At 41.2% G+C, this 17,504-nt stretch overlaps 3 protein-coding genes across 7 annotated transcripts in view; 1 reads left to right on the forward strand and 2 right to left on the reverse strand.

Moving 5' to 3' along the window:
• dip2a (disco-interacting protein 2 homolog A) overlaps positions 1–5,414 on the reverse strand; it is an 84,536-nt gene extending 79,122 nt beyond the window's left edge. For all 4 annotated transcript variants that reach the window (XM_070838472.1, XM_070838471.1, XM_070838470.1 and 1 more), the window contains exon 1: positions 4,967–5,414. In XM_070838472.1, coding sequence (XP_070694573.1) covers positions 4,967–5,090 — 124 coding nt within the window. In that variant the 5' untranslated portion in view covers positions 5,091–5,414. The remainder of the gene's footprint in view (positions 1–4,966) is intronic.
• Positions 5,415–7,456: 2,042 nt separating this feature from the next.
• On the reverse strand, positions 7,457–14,227 carry LOC139208641 (CASP8 and FADD-like apoptosis regulator). Its single transcript, XM_070838365.1, has 10 exons — positions 14,125–14,227; positions 13,579–13,937; positions 13,384–13,489; positions 13,070–13,205; positions 12,131–12,180; positions 11,006–11,075; positions 10,737–10,849; positions 10,528–10,606; positions 9,221–9,725; positions 7,457–9,111 (listed from the first exon to the last, which is right to left on the reverse strand). Exons 2-10 carry the CDS (start codon positions 13,872–13,874, stop codon positions 8,982–8,984), a joined length of 1,485 nt encoding a protein of 494 aa, XP_070694466.1. The 5' UTR covers positions 13,875–13,937; positions 14,125–14,227; the 3' UTR covers positions 7,457–8,981.
• Positions 14,228–15,698: 1,471 nt separating this feature from the next.
• Positions 15,699–17,504, forward strand: part of LOC139208139 (hyccin 2) — a 37,298-nt gene continuing 35,492 nt past the window's right edge. The window contains exon 1 of one of the 2 annotated variants that reach the window (XM_070837719.1): positions 15,699–15,874. The gene's annotated coding sequence lies outside the window, so the exon portion shown is untranslated. Of the gene's footprint in view, positions 15,875–16,035; positions 16,111–17,504 lie in introns of those variants that run through there. The other variant, XM_070837721.1, reaches the window with a different exon arrangement.

Below are 17,504 nucleotides of genomic sequence, written 5' to 3' on the forward strand. Positions count from 1 at the left end.
CGTGGCATGAGATACAAGCATGTTGTGACAGCTGTGCGTGTTTATTAGCTGAGGCAACAAGTCCTGTAGTCTCAGACAGCTGCTAACCTCTTAGGATCAACAGCAAACTGGGGTGACGCTTGCAGCCTCGGGTCACAACTGTCCATCTACTGCTCTGTTACTACAAAGACCAATTATCTCACTCAGAACAGAGAACACGGTTTCCTATCGCTATTCTTAAGGAAACATTTTCTATCAAAACACTGCATCTGTGAGCGCCTCGTGAGTGAGACTGTCAGAAGGTGATGCACTGAATGCCCTTATAGCTGTAAAGCTTTATAAATAAAGGTATTTTGTTGTATGAAGTACCTGTGTTGCACATACAAGTTCATACTTTGACTGTTAACATCATCTGTGAAATTGAACAAGTTTCTCTCTCTCTCTTTCTCTTTAGAAGTGGTTATTTTGATGCTAATGCAAGAATCATTGGGTAAGAATAAGATTGATAACGATGAATGGCACAGCTCTGCTTTAAGGCCCATGTGAGCTTTCAAATCCATCCAGAGTGGTTTGGAGTTATTGTGGTCCATTAACAGCAATAAGATACACACCACTGACCACTACAGCATCAAGCTGCTGTTAGTGCCAGAGGTTGACACGCATGTCTACATTTAATCATCACTGTTTCATTGCTACAGTGACCGCTTGACAGCACTCTGCCTGGTGGCGTCTTAACCTACAGGTTCACAATGAGTAAAGTTTCACCTTATCTGAATAATTAGATAAGGTGAAACTTTAATGATCTCCACTGGGAAATTGGGTCATTGCTGCAGCAGATAGTAGGATATAGATAACTGACCAGATCATTTTCATTATGCTTTTGCAGAATATTTGCTAAATACAGTAGCCACGTTTATACTGCTGCATCTTCTTCCACCTAAAACCTATGAATCTACTACCATTTTCTCAATGAATACAAAGAACCAGAAACAAGCAGGAAACAAAACCTGTAATGCTCCTCTGTAAACGTTTGCTGAATTGGAGCAGGCAAAACATGCACAATTACCAACCAGGGGTTTGGCAGTTTCCCAGCAAACACCAGCACTGGACTAAAAATGACTTTGTAATCAGAGGGTTTAGAGAGCAAACAAAGGAGGAGGGAAGCAAACCAGGGAATGATAGAGTGAGCCTATGAATTACTCAGCAGACACGTCTCTCCCTTTTTCCTCCCTGCACGAGATAATGGGGATCATCAGTCTTCTTGCCCTCCTTTACGCCCCATCTTTGGACCACTCATCTGCATCCAGGTCAGCTGAGAAATACCACAGGTCCTTTCAAATAACTGTGATGTGTAGAATTTGGTAGGAGGAGATTTCAGTCTACCAGCATTGTTGGGAGAAAACACAGCAACCTGTCTGACAAAGCAGAATTACCGAGCCAGATAACGGCACTGACTAAAAGGCACTGAAATCACATAGTCTGAATCAGTGTCGACGAGTGGCGGAGTCCTACATGAACATACAGGTAGAACAGTTCTGGTTATTTAACATGAGAGATTTTGTTTGAGCTCTTCTCACTGTTTAGAAGTGGGAGGGGATGGGTGAGAAAACGGTGATGTCCCTGATCTAGATTTGGCATCATCGGATTCGGGATCAGACAACAGCTGGTGGGTCGTTAGGTTACTTACAGTAAAATCTGATCAAACCACACCCACACTGTCCTGGTGGAGCAGATTAGCTGTGTTCTGTGACAATTATCTTAGCTTAGCACAGAGACATATAGGAAAACAAAATTCAAAATTCGAGTACCAGCACCGCCAAACCTAACCAATTCATCTAAATCTGGCATGTTTTTTCATCAAATCTGACTAAATAAAGACACAAAACATACAGATAAAAAAAAATCTAAATATAGAAACTCAAGAATAAAGTCTTGGCTTTCTGCTACAAAAAGAATGAATACTCCAACTATTGTAGTTTTTATTTTAGATAGATTTAAACAGGAACATAGTCCATTTTCCACATTTAAAACGATTCAAGGTTTAACTCAGTGAAGGTATCCAGATTATTTTATAATCCTGCTTCACCAGAAAGTCTATTCATTGCACAGACTCACTGAATAACGGAGCAGCATTGAGGCAAGTTGTGAACAAAAAGAACAAAAGCACATTCAAAGTGTCATAGAAAGAATAACTTGGCCGACAAGCACAGGCAAAATGACTGGGTGGCTGGGTTAGCCTACACATTCTCATTACCACAAAAACTCATCTCAGGACAGTGGAGTGAAGTAAACTAAACATTTCAGGACACGTGTTGGCTAAGAACTAAACACAGAGCAAGCCAAATTGAAAATAAATGCATCTCTGGAGGAACAGACTATTTATTATAACCACAATAAGAGTGCACAGATTGTTTATTTCACACATCAGCAGGCCTAAGCTGCTGATGCTGGAATATTATCGAGCTGGGCTGCTGGGTTGTCTCAGGCTCATGTTATTCCAATGGCTGCTGCTAAACTGCTTAAGAAAACATACATGGCACATTTATTCAACTCCATGAATAATACAGTGTTCCTGCACACTAACACACACCTACTGGCGCACTCGTGCATACTAAAAACGGAGATGCGTCCCTCAGCGGGACACAGACATGCCCGACTTTAAACCTCTATGAGAAGAAGTCATTGAGAAGGACAGAAAACCTGCAGGATTCTCAGGCTCTCATCTCCTTCCAATAAAACGACTCGTCTATCCTATCCTGAGACAGGATGCAACGGGGAGGTAACCAAAGGGCATCATCACGAGGTGAAGAGTTCACAACGGCGTACAGGAGTAGAATTTGAGAGTGAAAAAAAGGAGAGGTGGATTTTTCTTTACCTGAAAGAGGATGATAGTCTCTTTTTTTTCCCCATCAGGGCGAAAATAAGAGGAAGTATGAAGGTGGGGAGTCGTGGAGAGAGGCAGTGAAAGAGAGACGTTGGATAAGAGACAGCATAGTATGTCAGTGGAAGGAAAGCCAGAGAGAGAAGCAGAAAGCGATGGAGTCGGGGAGATACTGCTATCAGAGCCAACACGGCAGGATGTGACATGTGGAGAGCAGGAAGAGGAAACTGGACAGATATAGATTAATTTGGTTGCCTCTCCTGAAAACATGTCTATCCCATTAGGGGCCTCTGTGGCAGTTAATGTGCTTATCAAAGCGTGCACCTTTGGTCTATTCCCAACCCTGGTATTGTGCTACTGCATGCAGCTAACATGGAGGCAGAGAAGCCTTTTAATTCAACTACAGGTCAGTGAGTTTTCTATTATTTCAAGTTCTAGGAAGACACTTATTGGCTTGCAGAGTTAATAGTTATCCAGAGTTGGCAAGAAACAGGGTCACACCCCGGGGTCAAATCCCAAATCAAATCAGACTTGATGTAGGTCATTAATTAGTATGACTTTACCACAGCTCAGCTAATTTTACCACATGAGAACTTAAACAATGAGTCTCATTGAGCTAACAAAAAAACAAAAGAAAAGCTTTGTGAACAAGGAGCACCCTCTTCTTTAATTACAGTGCGCAGATACTCTGCGTTTAAGGATGTGAAGACAACAAGAGGATGAGTCCAGCTATGTTTGCTCTGTACCGTGCTGTAAAGTCCTTCTAACACCAAAAAAACAAAGAGCTTTTGGACAAAACAGGCAGGTTTCAGTTGACAGGTGGTACAAATATGGACAGTTTCATCATGTATTAATTTTACATGAGGTTCCAGAGAGGATGAACTCTGCTGAGACGGCTTACACATTAAGATCCTTTTTAGTACATTCAGCACAAAGGTTACATCCAGTAATTCGTCCTTTAGGGCAAATATCAAGGAAAGTGTTTAGGCAGCATAATAAATCATACACTGCTTTCTCATTGTAGAGGGCTCTGTAGTACATAGTTCATGATATGATGTTTATGGCAGCAGGTAAGAATGATAGTTAAGGGGCTTGTCTTATGTGAAATAGACCTTTTCTTACATATATAACAGTAAGTACTTTTGGTCAAAACACACGATTCATACAAAAAGGAAAAATACATAAAATCACATTAAATGATTAATGTTGGAATTAAAACACAAAGAATTCAATTTAGTGGCTCAATTCATAAGGTCTGATTTTTGAAAAATTTAAATGCAATACTTTAAATACCCTGCAGACACAAGGTCTCCACGTTCACAAGCCTCACTTTCAAACTCTTATCAAAAAACAAGTGGAAGGCAAAACACAGGATCTAAGCAAGAACATAGACACATGGATGTGCACTAAAATCACCAAAATTATGGGATATTCCTTCACATAAAAACATCAAGCCTACTTTGCCTTTGAGAAGCAATGTAAGGACATTCTTCACTGTTCCAACTTTTCCGATGACCTTCTAATTTCATGGTTCAGAGCCAGAGACCATCACAGAGCTGGTCAGACAAGATGAGAAAGGCCTTTTGTACTCAAAGTCTCATAGCATATGCTGAAGTTTATGTGTGACTTTTCTTTTTCATGAGCTAACAAAAGGACAGACCCAGTAGTTCTGTGAAAAACAGAGCCACATAACAGCAGCATGGGTGTGTCAGCTCAGCTGTTCACGGCGAGGCAGACAGCCATCTGATCAAATGTGGAATTTGGAGTCTGAGATATCTAACATTTCGGAACAGCTTGTCTTCATTATGAAGTGAAACAAACCCGTGCGACCTTTAAACTGATGTAGATTAGTTGAACAGCAGCCTGTGCTGCAGTGGTTAATAGTCATGAGGTGAAAAGTACAGCAGAAGTTCAGTTTTGGGGATGACTGACGGGAGCAGAGGGGGATGCTGGCATGTTTGTAGACATGAGCTGCAAAGCCCAGATAAAGGGCGGTGGTTCTGATAGCTGTCATGTACATGAACAACCTTTAAAGCACCTCTACAGGTATATTTTAAAAAAAAGAAGCTTTTGGTGCTGTAGTTTGTGTGCATGTTGCCAACTTACCCTCAGAGAGCTCCAGCTCCAGCTCCGCCAGCTTCTCCCGGACCTCCGCCGGCAGGGTCATCGCGACAGCCGGCGTGGGCTCCAACATCATCGTCAGCAACCCGGTGGAGGTTCTCTCGGCCATGGTGGTCCAGTACGAGGCACGAATAGGTCCACTGGGTCGCAGGGGTGGACAATGAAACCAGGAATGAGGAAAATTACAGAGCACAACCCCTCCTCACTCGGTCTCGGCTGCGGAGGGCAGACTGGGTGTTGGTGCTTCTTCTCCCGTCTCGCTGCAGCGTCGTACAGATGTGTGAGAAACCTCTCCGACCGTCATGACACGGCTAGCGGCGGGGCTAGCAGACACACCTGGCCGCCTGTGTCCATGTAGTGAGGTGGGACCGGGTCCTGCCGGCGTCTCCCTGCCTGCTGTCGGTCCCTCGGCGCTGACGCTGTCCTGACTGACTGACTGTCGGCGGCTGCTTCACTTCAACTGTGCGGGGAACTCATTCAACTCCTCGCTCGCTTCCCACCGCGCAGTCGCCATTGCATCATAGCAACAGCCGCCCCGGCGTGCGCGTCCACGAGGCCCGCGCTCCTGTCAGTGCGCGTGCGCGTGCTCCCCGCACGCCGGCCCCTGGTGTTGCTCATAAAACTCGCCTGCCTCCTGCTGTCAACACCGCAGCGCTGCGTGCATGCGTGACCCTGAGGCACATGCGGTGTGATTTCTGAGGCACTACCAGTGCAAAGCAAAGTGCTGCATTCAAAACCTTAGGCCTACTTACTAAGGTGAAAAAAACAGCTGATTGCTTACAGTGAGACAATTATTTTTTGCGTGATACAAGTTTCCTTGCAAGCATTTTGAGTTTACACATGCATTTGAGTTATCATCTAATCAAATATTCAGTCATTTGCATTAATTTTTAGAACAGAAATCTGAACAGTGGATAAAGACACGTTCAAGATTATTGCTGACATATTAGAGCCAAAGGTTTCTGCAGAGGAAATTTTGGCTTTTTGCAACATTTTCACTCTATAAATATATAAATCAATCACTCTATATATCAGAAAATATCCATTAAATAAACATTTTAAAAAAAAATGACATGCCATGTATTTAGGAATAAAATGTTACATAAACAAGGCTATGAATGATATATGAACAAACCCCTCTGTAAAAAAACCTTTAGAATACAGATGGGATTAGAGCTGGAAAGGTGGTGTATGTGAGTACTATTGAAGTGCAGATCTGTGTCTTAGATTATGAGAAAAAAGTCACTTTGGGGAAGCAGCCTTTACGGATCTACAGACAGATCTACGGAGGAATCTACAGATGCAGACAGACAAAGTGTGGAAAACTAAACAGCTAAATGTGTATTTTGGGCACTGTCTTTCTACCAGTCTGAAATAAGGCATGTTATGAAAGTAAAATAGCCCAAAATCTCAAGATTGAGCAGTGCATGAAAAAAAAATTATGCTTTTGCCTGTAGTGTCTCACCTTGAGTAAATATCTGGAAGTATTTTTGCTTTTCTTTGTGACAATGCATTTCCAGCTAATCCAAGAGGATTCCAAATAGATTGTTTGGCATAAGAAGATAATTTTGTCAGTCCCTAATGTTACAACCCTGGCTCACAGGTTGCAACAAAAGAGAGAGTACACACAAAAGTAGCAAGGAGATATTTATTTCCACAACATAAATTAACCAAAATATGACTGTTCTAAACAACAAAGGTTTGCTGGCCACGTGGTCAGCCAGCACCTCAGCCCCAGAGAGAGAGAGAGAGAGAGAGCAGAAGGACAGACAGCCTTTTATAAGATAAGACCACACCTACAGGTGTGGCCAGGCAACTCGACACCCACTTCTCCGGGGTCAGGACGGAGAACAGCAGCATAGCAGACACATCAGCAAGGCCGTCACACTAAAATAAACATTTAATCCTCCAAATTATCAGAAACAGTAATGATCACCACAGAGGAAGGGGCTGAAAGTGTGTAATCTGAAAGAGTAACGAGTAACTACAAATGTCAGATGAATGTAGTAGAGTTAAAAGTACAATATTTGTCTCTGAGATGTATTGGAGATACTCGGGTACAGTAACCTTGAATTCACACTCAAGTGCAGTGCTTGAGCAAAAATATCTTCGTATACCAGATAGAATACAAAACTCCCTATGAAGATCTTTGAAGAACAATTTATAACTAGAAATGGCTAAAATTCTCTGAGGACAAAAATGAGTGTGCTTGCTGCTGATGTGTTGCAATAGAAACATTTGAAACAGCAATAATACAAATACTGAAAGTAATAGAAATACCCATTAAAAGGGAAGTGTAATTTTAAATGTTTTAAGCGCTGGTAAGTATCAGTTGAAATTAAAGTTCCAACAAGCTGAAATGTGTGTGCCTTAAGGTATGAAAGGAAAGACATTGTTAATTGAATTTTAGGGTAAAGTGTATATGAGTGTGTAAGGTCACTGGAAAGCAAGGCAAGTTTATAGTACTGAGGCAAAGTTCTTTATATACAATTTCACTTTACACACGTTACCAAATTATTTACATAAAAGATATTTTAATGTGTCAAAGCGTTTGTCATGAAACAAATGATGAGAATAGTAAGTAAAGTCACTACGGAATTCAACAAACTGACATATATACTGTATATATATTCCATTAATAAAGTGATTAGGTCATCAATTTTCTGAAACCGAAGAGACGGTTGTGTGACAGCGGTGTGGTTGGCGTCTGGGCCGACACCGCGCCTGAAATATGGACTTACAGACGAGAACTCAAATGACCCACATCAACACATTGGTCATCATATTTAACTTTAACTATAGTATTAGCATAACATAGACACCTTTAAAAGAAAAACAGCAAAACACAAAATATCAGCTATAATCTGTGGAGTAAAAACATACTGAAGGTGATAAATGAATGCATACATTAAATTGCTTTCAAGAATTAGGAAGAAATAGTTTAAAAATGAGTATGTTCACCATTGAATGATAGTTTGTCTGATAAATTATATTACTAGCCCAAGCTGTATATAGTACAGCAGTGCATGGAATGTATTTATATATTGTAGACTAACAGACATATGTTAATGTTAATGTTAATGTTAACAATAGCAAGTCCAGCCAGTAGGGCACATTTCTGGTCACATTAAAGAATGCATTACAAAAAGACAAAAGAGTAAAAAAATGAAATTAAATAAAATTAAGTAAGTAAGTAATCAAATAAGTGTAAATCCCAAAACAAAGAGACATCATTGTAAAATATCTATGTATGTGTGTATGTAGACAGGTAGATGGCAAGAATAAAAAATTATAGTGTTTCCTTCATTACAAATTATTTTGTAATACAAATATTACATTTCTTGCTTCAAACGTTTCTAGAGAGTGATACAGAGCATAAAAACACTATAAAAAATATGGGTTCTGCATAGCTGCACTGTATGAGGCATAAAAGAAGCCATTCACATTCACATTACACTTCAAAAAGCAAAATAAGTTACATAATATGATTGAATGTTTAGCGCATTGTTTGATTATAACATGCTACATCTTCACTATGCTTGATATTACTTCAAAAACATTATTATTATTATATTATATTATCTTGCACGAACTGACTTTTTCCTCTATTGTGCGGCTCTGACTGGCCCTGTTGTTTGCAGCTACCTGTTGTCGAGGAGTAACTGTTGTCTGGTGGCTTTGGGTTGGAAAGTGAGCGTCTTATTATCATTATTGTTTTGTCATGACTGAGCATGTCTGTTATGAAACTATTAGAATATACATGTGCAAAAAAACAAAAAAAACATGCTGGGTGAGAATTTTTACAACATTACATGAATATGCTTGAAAACAATAAGGTACATAAGTTTTACCACTTCTGAAAAAATGAGATTAAATGCTTTGAGTTAAAACAACCAGTAGGTGTCACTATATAAACAGTAAAAAAAAAAAAAAGATTCTTCTTTGGCAAGACATATTAATATGTGGTAGTATTGAGGGTTGAGTGATGGTGTTAATTCCTCTACTGTAAGTAAAGATCTTTCCGTAGAGTATGTCTCAGGTCGATTTGGTAGCTTGCTTCAGGATTCCTCTTGTTATGTTCAAAGATGGCCCCATTCACCTCGGTATGAACATCAACAAGATGTGTTTTCCTGTCAGAACACACACACGACAGTTTAATCTACAGCTTCTATAGCCTAATGCTTCTGTGGAAACTGATGCTATACAGAAGTTTTTCTTCTGGTGAGTGTTTGCCTGTACCTCCTTTGGCTTCTATGGAAGCCGTCTGCCAGGGCCCTCAGGTAAACGGAGCGGTGCTGTCCTTGCTCCAGTTGACGTTCATCCGTCCAGCAGTGACTCCAGAAGACATCTGCATCTGTGGGGATGTAATCAGTACTGGACAGCACATCATACCCGTCGGTCTCCAGATCCTCATCGCGGTGGTGCATCCTGGAGCAGAGCTGGGCCTCAGGGACCGTGTACCTCTGGATGAAGAAGAGCTTGGGCTTGCCAGCCAGCATGGGGCACGAGTCAGCGTTGAAAAGATCTCTGATATCATCCAGATGTAAACCTGGGCCGTACAAGTCCGTACCCAGGAGGCGATTTTGCACACCGCGGCTAATAATGCAGCAGGCAAAGCCATCGCCTTTGAGATTCTCTCTCTGTCTGAATATCCCTCTGAGAGCTGAAACAGTGTCAGCCGCACTCAGCCACTTGTGGAGGATCACGTTGAAGTGAAGAGCCTTAAATGTCTGCTCCAACATGTCTGAGAGATTAAGGAAAGATGAAGAATTTACGTTTCAATCTGATAATAAGTTACTAAAAAGATAAAGGAGAGAAGACTAACAGACTAACAGACTAAATAACGATGTCTTTTAAATTGCTTGTTTAATCCAACCAACACTAAATCCCAACGATATTCACTTTCCTATCACGACATGTTTATCTTGTTTCTTCTTACAAAAACACAATGACTGTTTGAGGATTTGGTTATCCCCTTTAAAACTTCTCACACGGTTTTATTTCAATAACTGTTCAAGGCCCCCAAAGGTGCAGTTGTTTGTCATTTCACAAGAGAGAGAGAAAGAGAAAGAGAAAGAAAAAAAACACCTGCAATTCCTCTGCAATGAATAATCTTACAGCTTCACATTTGTGGGGCCTGAATCACTGAGTTGAACCTGACTGTATATAAAATAGTTAAAATTGGATCCACCACAAACACACTAAATTACAGCATTGTTATTTCTGTATAGCAGACCATCACTGTGGAAGCCATTTTCATAGCAGAAACCATAAACAATTGTTGGAATACAATTGTTTGTGAGTCAATATTCTGTGTCAAATGGTTGATTTCTTTAGCATGAAGCAGTGTAATAAGTGGAGCAAGGTGCTTAAAGACTGTCAGAATTAATTTTGCATTAATGACCGACTTCCTGCACATTATCCCTTACATATAATAACATGCCAGTCATGGGCCATTTTTCTTCAGAACTTGTGATACTTTTAAGTACCTTTAGCTGACAATACTCGTTGGATTTTACTTGAACTGTGTGTGTTTTGTGTCTTACCTCCGTCATTTCCCACGCAGTCTATGATGACACAGACTCCTCTGGGATTAGTGTTAAATTTGTAGCAGTCGAGTTGACTCTGTAAGGCAAAGGGGCAAGCAAAGCTGCTTTATCAATGCAATTTAGGAATTAAACATGCTCAAAATGTGTGTGTGTGTGTGTGTGGGGGGGTGGATTGTTTCAGTAAGTGAGTGAAAGCCTGACATTACCTGGAAGCTCAGCTCTCTGTATACAGACACTGGTACATTTGCTGTGGCTGGTGACAAAGAGTAATACGGTAATGTGAATAATATGAATATCAAAGTGACATACAATAACAGACCTGGGGGATTACTGGGGAGCTAAAAAGCCCCATGTGAAATAATATTTGCTTGTATTTGTTCCAGCGGTTTGAAAGGGGTATTTTCCACTTACAGTATCTCAGCCAACTACATATCTTTGAAATTGCTATAATTTGCTGATATGTAGCCTGTCTTACCACTGTGGAAGGACTGTCCTTGTCTTGTTTGCTGTAGAGAATGGGAACTATTCGGAGCGGGGAAGGGACGCTGAGGAGAAGATGTTTTTCAAAAGTATTACATTTTTGAGAGAGTAAATGAATAAATGTTAATCCTAATAATGAACATGATTATAAGTGTATTTATATAGCACCTTTCAAGGACAGAGGTCACAAAGTGCTTCATAATAAAATACAAGCAAATGAGAGAAGGAGCATCAAAAGCAAACATCCAGCAAGAACAAACACAAGACAAAAACTAAATACACATGTGGGTCTCTGTGGCTGCTTTTTGAACAGTGTCCAAAGACCTTAAGCCCACTGGGAGAGAGTTCCAAAATTCAAGAGCTACAACCTCAAAAGCACAGTCTCCCCTGTTCTGAGGACATGGGGTTCCCACTGGTGTCTGACCAGGCAGGGCTCTAGACCAGATTATAAGGATCTTAAAACTGGCTTCTGTATTTGATGGGAAGCCAATGTAAAGACTTCAGGATTGGTGCTACACGGGCCCTTTTGGGGACTCGGTCGGGAGCTTGGCAGCAGTGTTTTGGACCACTTGTAAAGCATTTCGGGGATGTTTGCAAAGACAAGTTGGGCGGCTGTGGCTCAGTGGTAGAGTGGGTCGTCCCTCAATCTGAAGGTCGGATACAGACCATTTACCATTTACAAAGAATCACAGTAGATGGAAGGAAATTAACGCATGTTACTGGTTAATCATCTGTGTCTCAGCTATGGACACAATGGGCCTGGGTTTAGAAAAGTTTCTCAGGTAGTGGAAATGGAACAATGGAACCAAACAATTTACATGCTGGTTAAGACTCAAAGCCTGACCCGGAGAAACGCCTAGATTACAAAAATAAGAAGATATAGAGCCAACGCTCTTCATTCACCTTCAGTACAATGTCTTCTGGAGCACATATAAGAACTCCTGTTTTATTAGTAATTACTTGTAGAAAAGTATTTGCCTTCCAATCTTTAATAGTGTCGAGGCAGTTCAGTAAAGCAGCCACTTTTGAAATGTTTTGTGGCTTAAGCGAAATGTGGAAAGAGCGAAATGGAAAGAGATTCCATTAAAATTGCTTGACGTCTGTACTCTGTCATACTCACCAGAGCTCTGCACCTTTGCAGTTGAGATGGTTGTTGTTCAGACGTTACAGCTGTGAAAGCAGACAGAGATACAGGTAAATTTAAGCTATATAGGATCATTTAAAGCTTGTATTTCTTACTTATATCTGTGCTTGTGATTTTTTTTAACTAATCATACAGCAAATGGACTGACTGTACTTTTAAGCTGGCTTTTGTATTGCATGCTTTGGAATCAGCATACAAGTGAGGTTGCTTGGTCAGGATTTAATTCCATGTTTCCCCATTTCTTGTCCTTTTTTGTGGGCTACATAAATGCAGACGTCGGTATTCCCACGTACACTAAACTCTACCAAGACTGTGCAAGAAACTCCTCATTTACGGCACAGATATGTGGCCCCTTGGGCGAATGCACACTTTATGGAGAAGCATACATCATGAAAGAAAAAGCTAATATTGTTTGAATAAGGTTTGGTCTCTTGTTGTTTACAGTAAAATGGAATTATGAGGTTTGGAATAAGCTAAAACACACAACATGGCTGAATAAATGTAGAAGATGAAATGCATTTTGTTTGATATTGTCCTTTCTATCGTAATCTGGGGAAGAAAAAAAAATTACTTTCCGTTGGAACACAATATGTATAGTAGCTATTGGGTTTCAGTTCTCCTTCTGTGGAAAGCATGATTTAGTTTCTGGGTGCTTTATATGGGGGCTGTGCACAGCACGTGATCTGCGGTAAATGTCTACACAGATACTTATAAATAAGTATGCGACCATTCAGTGGTTTAACATGCAAACATGTATATTTCACTTCCCTGCCTAAAGAATGAGTAATTTTCACTCTTCCTACTTTACATACAATACAAACATGCACTTCCTATTCACACATTCGTTGATTCATAAACTCCATAAAAATTCAGGCCATTCTGCATTAAAAGATAAAAGTAAAAACACAGTCCCACCTGACACCTTGTACGCAGTCACTTTTTTGGCGAGGTCAACCCTGTCAATTTTCATCAAACACTCCTCTACAAAGTCGACCCTTTCGGGTGAAACTATGTCCAGCTTCTCAAGTTCAATAATCACATCCAGGAAACTCTGTGATGAAAGAGAGAGGGTGTGTCTTTTTTTCCTCAGAATGTAAAAGACATTATTTCTAAATGGTTTTTGTCAAGTGACACCAAAACCTCCCCCTCCCACACACACACACACACACACACACATTAGAATCAGACATCTGGGAAAACCAAACCAAACGTCATTCATTTTTTTTCACCTTTGCCTTCTCCATCTTCTCTCGAGGTAATGTGCTGCTCAACAAGAATTTCACACTGTTCATATCTTCATTGGCCATATCTTCACTTATATTGGCCATCAACACTCTGAATGAAGGAAACCCACTGTTACTTAAAGAACCACAAGCGTGTTAACTCGGATTGCTATAATATTCACAAAACATATGTAAACTTACCTGAACCTTGGTAGAACCTGCCTGTGCTTCAGATTCCTCTCCACCTCCTCTCTGCTGGTTTTACACACCTTCCTCAGGATATCAAAACGCCTCAGCTGCAGCATCAGCTCTCTCAGAAACAGGTGACCTCTCTCCTGACCCATCACCTCGGATTTCAACATCTCCTTCAAACAAGGCACGCTGTCGTCCAAGTCCAGGCTCCCACACAGGTAGAAGAGGCTCCTGCGTTCACTGCTGCTGAGAGCCTCTGCTATGTGGTTGATCGTCTCAAGTTGATGCTGGTCTAGGAGAGCCATGGGCGGGTGCCAGCTGACGGTGTGCCCACAAACTGGATCAGGTTCAACAAACCTCTGAATACACTGAAAAATACAGCAGTGAATGATCCAACAACTGTGAGAATCACCGAAGTAACTCACTCAACAACCCCTGATGAGGAATTTAGAAACCACGCGGAAAATATGACGCATATAAAAGGAAAACAAAAACTAGAAGTGTCTGGGGAAGTACCTCGACTTCAACAGAAAGCCTTAAAGCCGTGTTACTCACCAAATCGCAAAGATCTTCTTGAATACGGGTCAATTCGTTGCTATTACCAAATTATTCGAGGTTTTCGTGAAGATAACCTGCACAATAGGGTGTCACACAGCTACAGTGAAAGTGAAAGCAAAAAAAAGGCGGCAGCGAGCTGATAAAGACTTTAAAGCCACAATCCAGGAGTGCAGCTCCAGATGGTCTGCACCAAAATCTGCTCATTGACAATTTGTAAACAGTTATAAACCTGCAGACTTTATCATTCAGTCCTGTTATTGGTGGCGTATTTATATTTATAACAGCAGATGTGATGTTTATTGGAGAGTCAGAGACACGTCAGCATTTAACACCATGTATTACTGTGTTATTACCAAAGAGAAAGGAGACTCGCCAGTGGGAGTCCTCATATCATGATAAATCAATATTTGTTCTTATCAGTGGCTTATTACAAGCATAATGAGCCACTGAGAAAGCCAGTAGCCACGACTAAAAAGCCACCAGGGATTGTTAAGATGAACATGAGTAATATTAAAAAAAAAAAAAAAAAAAAAAGGAACACTGTAGTGAAACAGGTTGGTGTTTTTAGACTATGTTCAAAATCAAAATGGTCCTTCTAATTAAATTCTGTTTGGTGGTTGCATGGGAGGGGGAAATAAGTATAGATAGATAGATAGATAGATAGATAGATAGATAGATAGATAGATAGATAGATAGATAGATAGATAGATAGATAGATAGATAGATAGATAGATAGAAATACTTTATTGATCCCCAGGGGGACATTCTGGTGTTATAGCAGTATAGAAGTTAAAATGTCCACCACCATGAATACAAACAATAAATAAGCAAAAATAAAAATGTACAAAATGTTGTGTGTAGCAGGTAAATGAATACAGAGTGTAATATACACTATAAACAGTACCAAGTGTACCAAATGTAATGTGCAGATTAAAACCAAAGTGCAAGTTAAATAAAAACTGTAGTGCAAGTTTTAAAGTCCAGTAGTAACATGTTAATGTTAAATGGCAGAGGGTGCTGAGAGCTCTCTGGCAGCCAGAGGTGAGTTATTAAACAGTGTTATGGCTGTTGGCAGAAAAGATTTTCTGTATCGGAGTATCGAAGTATTTTATTATACAAATATTGCAGCACCATATAGTAATAAAAGATTAACAAAGGCTACATTTTGCTCTTTTAAACATGCAACAAAAGAACAAGGTTATCATATGATTATATAAGGGTCCTTTTGCTTCAGATAACGACTGCATTCATTTTTCTTACATTTTAACTTTCTACATTTTTTTTATTTCTCTATTCTATAGCTGTCGTGCACATAAGCAGTGAAATCGATTAGTTTAATGTGTCTTTATCAATACGGTTAAGTCTGCTGCAGGCTAATGTAGAGGCGCACTGGAGCCGCGGTGCTGTGTTTTCCGACAGCCGTGAAGGTGTCGGTGCTGCTCCCCCTGCAGGTCGCCGGAGCTTCCTGCTTTCTTCCGCTCAGTCCGGCCAATCGTGTCCCGCTGTGCTCCAGCACCATTGCAGTGTGGAGAGATCATACGGAGGTGCTAGCACGCTCACACACACACACACACACACAAACACACATACACACACACAGAGGCAGAGAGAGAGAGAGAGAGAGAGAGAGAGAAGGATAATTTGGAGGAAAAGATCCTCGACCTGGGTGACCGCTCTGGGCAAACACCACCCCCGCTTCCCCCGATACTGTCACCGCATGACATTGCCACAACCAGCTCCAGTCGCGGTGAGTATTTCATTACCTGGTAGTTGGCAAAACATCCAGGATTTTCCAGGTAGTCGCAGTGAAGGGCTGCTGGTGACTTGGACCATCATCGGCGGCGTTGTGTTGCCGTGAACCCGCGGAGAGGAGGCTCCAGCGCTTGCGGGCTGGCTCGGGTGAAGTGTCTTTATCCGGAGACCGCACGGCAGATGTTTCGGCGGCGGAGCCAGCAGCCAGCCGCGTCGGCCTGGTCACGACTGGTGAGAAATAAGGATGAGGATGTCCGCCAGCTGCTGACTACAGCAGGGACGCTGACGGCTTGTAAGCCGAGCTAAGGTGGCTAACGCTGCCGTCCAGGTTCAGGCTGTCGTGGCAGCGGACGTTAGCTAACAGTGTTTAGCAGTTAACTAGTTAACTAGCTAACAGCTGCGTAGAGCCTCCAGTCAACACGTTAGCTAGCTACTGTTTAACAAGGTAAAACAGCCCGTAGGTTTAGCCTCTACACATTTAGTCCAGACATATATCACTTACACTATTTGTTTTTTTTTTTTTTTTACTGTGGTGCTTAAAGTTGAACTCTACTAAAACGCCGCGGCTTGTTGGTAAAACACTGGTTTTATTTTGAAATGTGTAAGCGGAAGCGTCAGTTTTGCTCTCATGCAGACATGATGTATAACTTTTTAGTGCTAAACCTTCATCTATTAGCTACGTTTCGTACGAAGTAACGTTAAAGGGTTGGGTCTGAAAGGAGTAATGTGCACTTTAAGTCGCTTAATATCCTTTATTACAGTGTCAGAGTGGAGAGTTGGTGACTTGTATGTTTTAATTCTCGCTGGTCAGTAGTTTTATCGCCATACCATCATGCCTGTGAGTTTGCAGCAGTACCATGCTCACTGCATATTACGCACATGTATGTTGCATGTTTCAATGGCCAAATAACCGAGGGCTGACAGTGCATGGCAAGTTTAAAAGCATGAGACCAGAGGCCTGAAGGTGTCTTAAGAACAGAGGTACACCTGCACCAGCTGGCTGAAGACAGGGTCCCACTCTGGCAGCAGCACATGAAATGAATGCTCCCTGGAGTGATACTGGTCATGATAAATAAACTACGCCTCAAGTAATGGCATCGTGTGCCAAGATGCAGAGCTGAAGATCTAGATAATTCCATGCCATCTGCTGTTCATCCTCAATCATCATCATCATCCTCCTCTCTCCTCCTCCTTTGCTCTATCTCTGCCACCATGTGTTTTGGGACTAGGCTATCATCAGAGCTGTGGCCTATTTTTTGACAGAAACTCCATTTACCTACTTAATCTGTGTCTCCGTCTCCAGGAGGTGAGTTTCTTCAATTGCTCAGTGCGGAAATTGTTGCCAGCTTATCCGGCCCATGTTCTCAGATGAGCACAAGGGTGCTAAATCTCTCACGTCATATCGTGGTATTATGGAGTTGGTGAATTCCCTTATCAGACAGTAAATTATAGTTACTTATGGAGCCATGTGCTGTGTAAAACTCTTAAGCTTGCATAATGGTTTCAAAGGGGATTTGCTAGAAGCTGAGGTCAACTCTTCTGAACTTTGTGTCAGTGTTCGAGTTGACTAATAACATTGTCGTGTGTTGGCCACACATCTGCAGCAGATGTGAGCTTATTGAGAG

The sequence above is a fragment of the Pempheris klunzingeri genome, chromosome 10, assembly GCF_042242105.1.
Source record: "Pempheris klunzingeri isolate RE-2024b chromosome 10, fPemKlu1.hap1, whole genome shotgun sequence".
Lineage (NCBI taxonomy): Eukaryota > Metazoa > Chordata > Actinopteri > Acropomatiformes > Pempheridae > Pempheris > Pempheris klunzingeri.

Excerpts from the sequence above, each read along its gene's own strand:
- LOC139208641 (XM_070838365.1), bottom strand. The coding sequence starts at position 13,874 with ATGGCTCTCCTAGACCAGCATCAACTTGAGACGATCAACCACATAGCA. Across the intron at positions 10,850-11,005 it reads AGGACAGTCCTTCCACAGTG|GTCTGTTATTGTATGTCACT; the intron begins GTAAGACAGGCT and ends GTAATCCCCCAG. Across the intron at positions 9,726-10,527 it reads CTGCGTGGGAAATGACGGAG|ACATGTTGGAGCAGACATTT; the intron begins GTAAGACACAAA and ends TTAATCTCTCAG.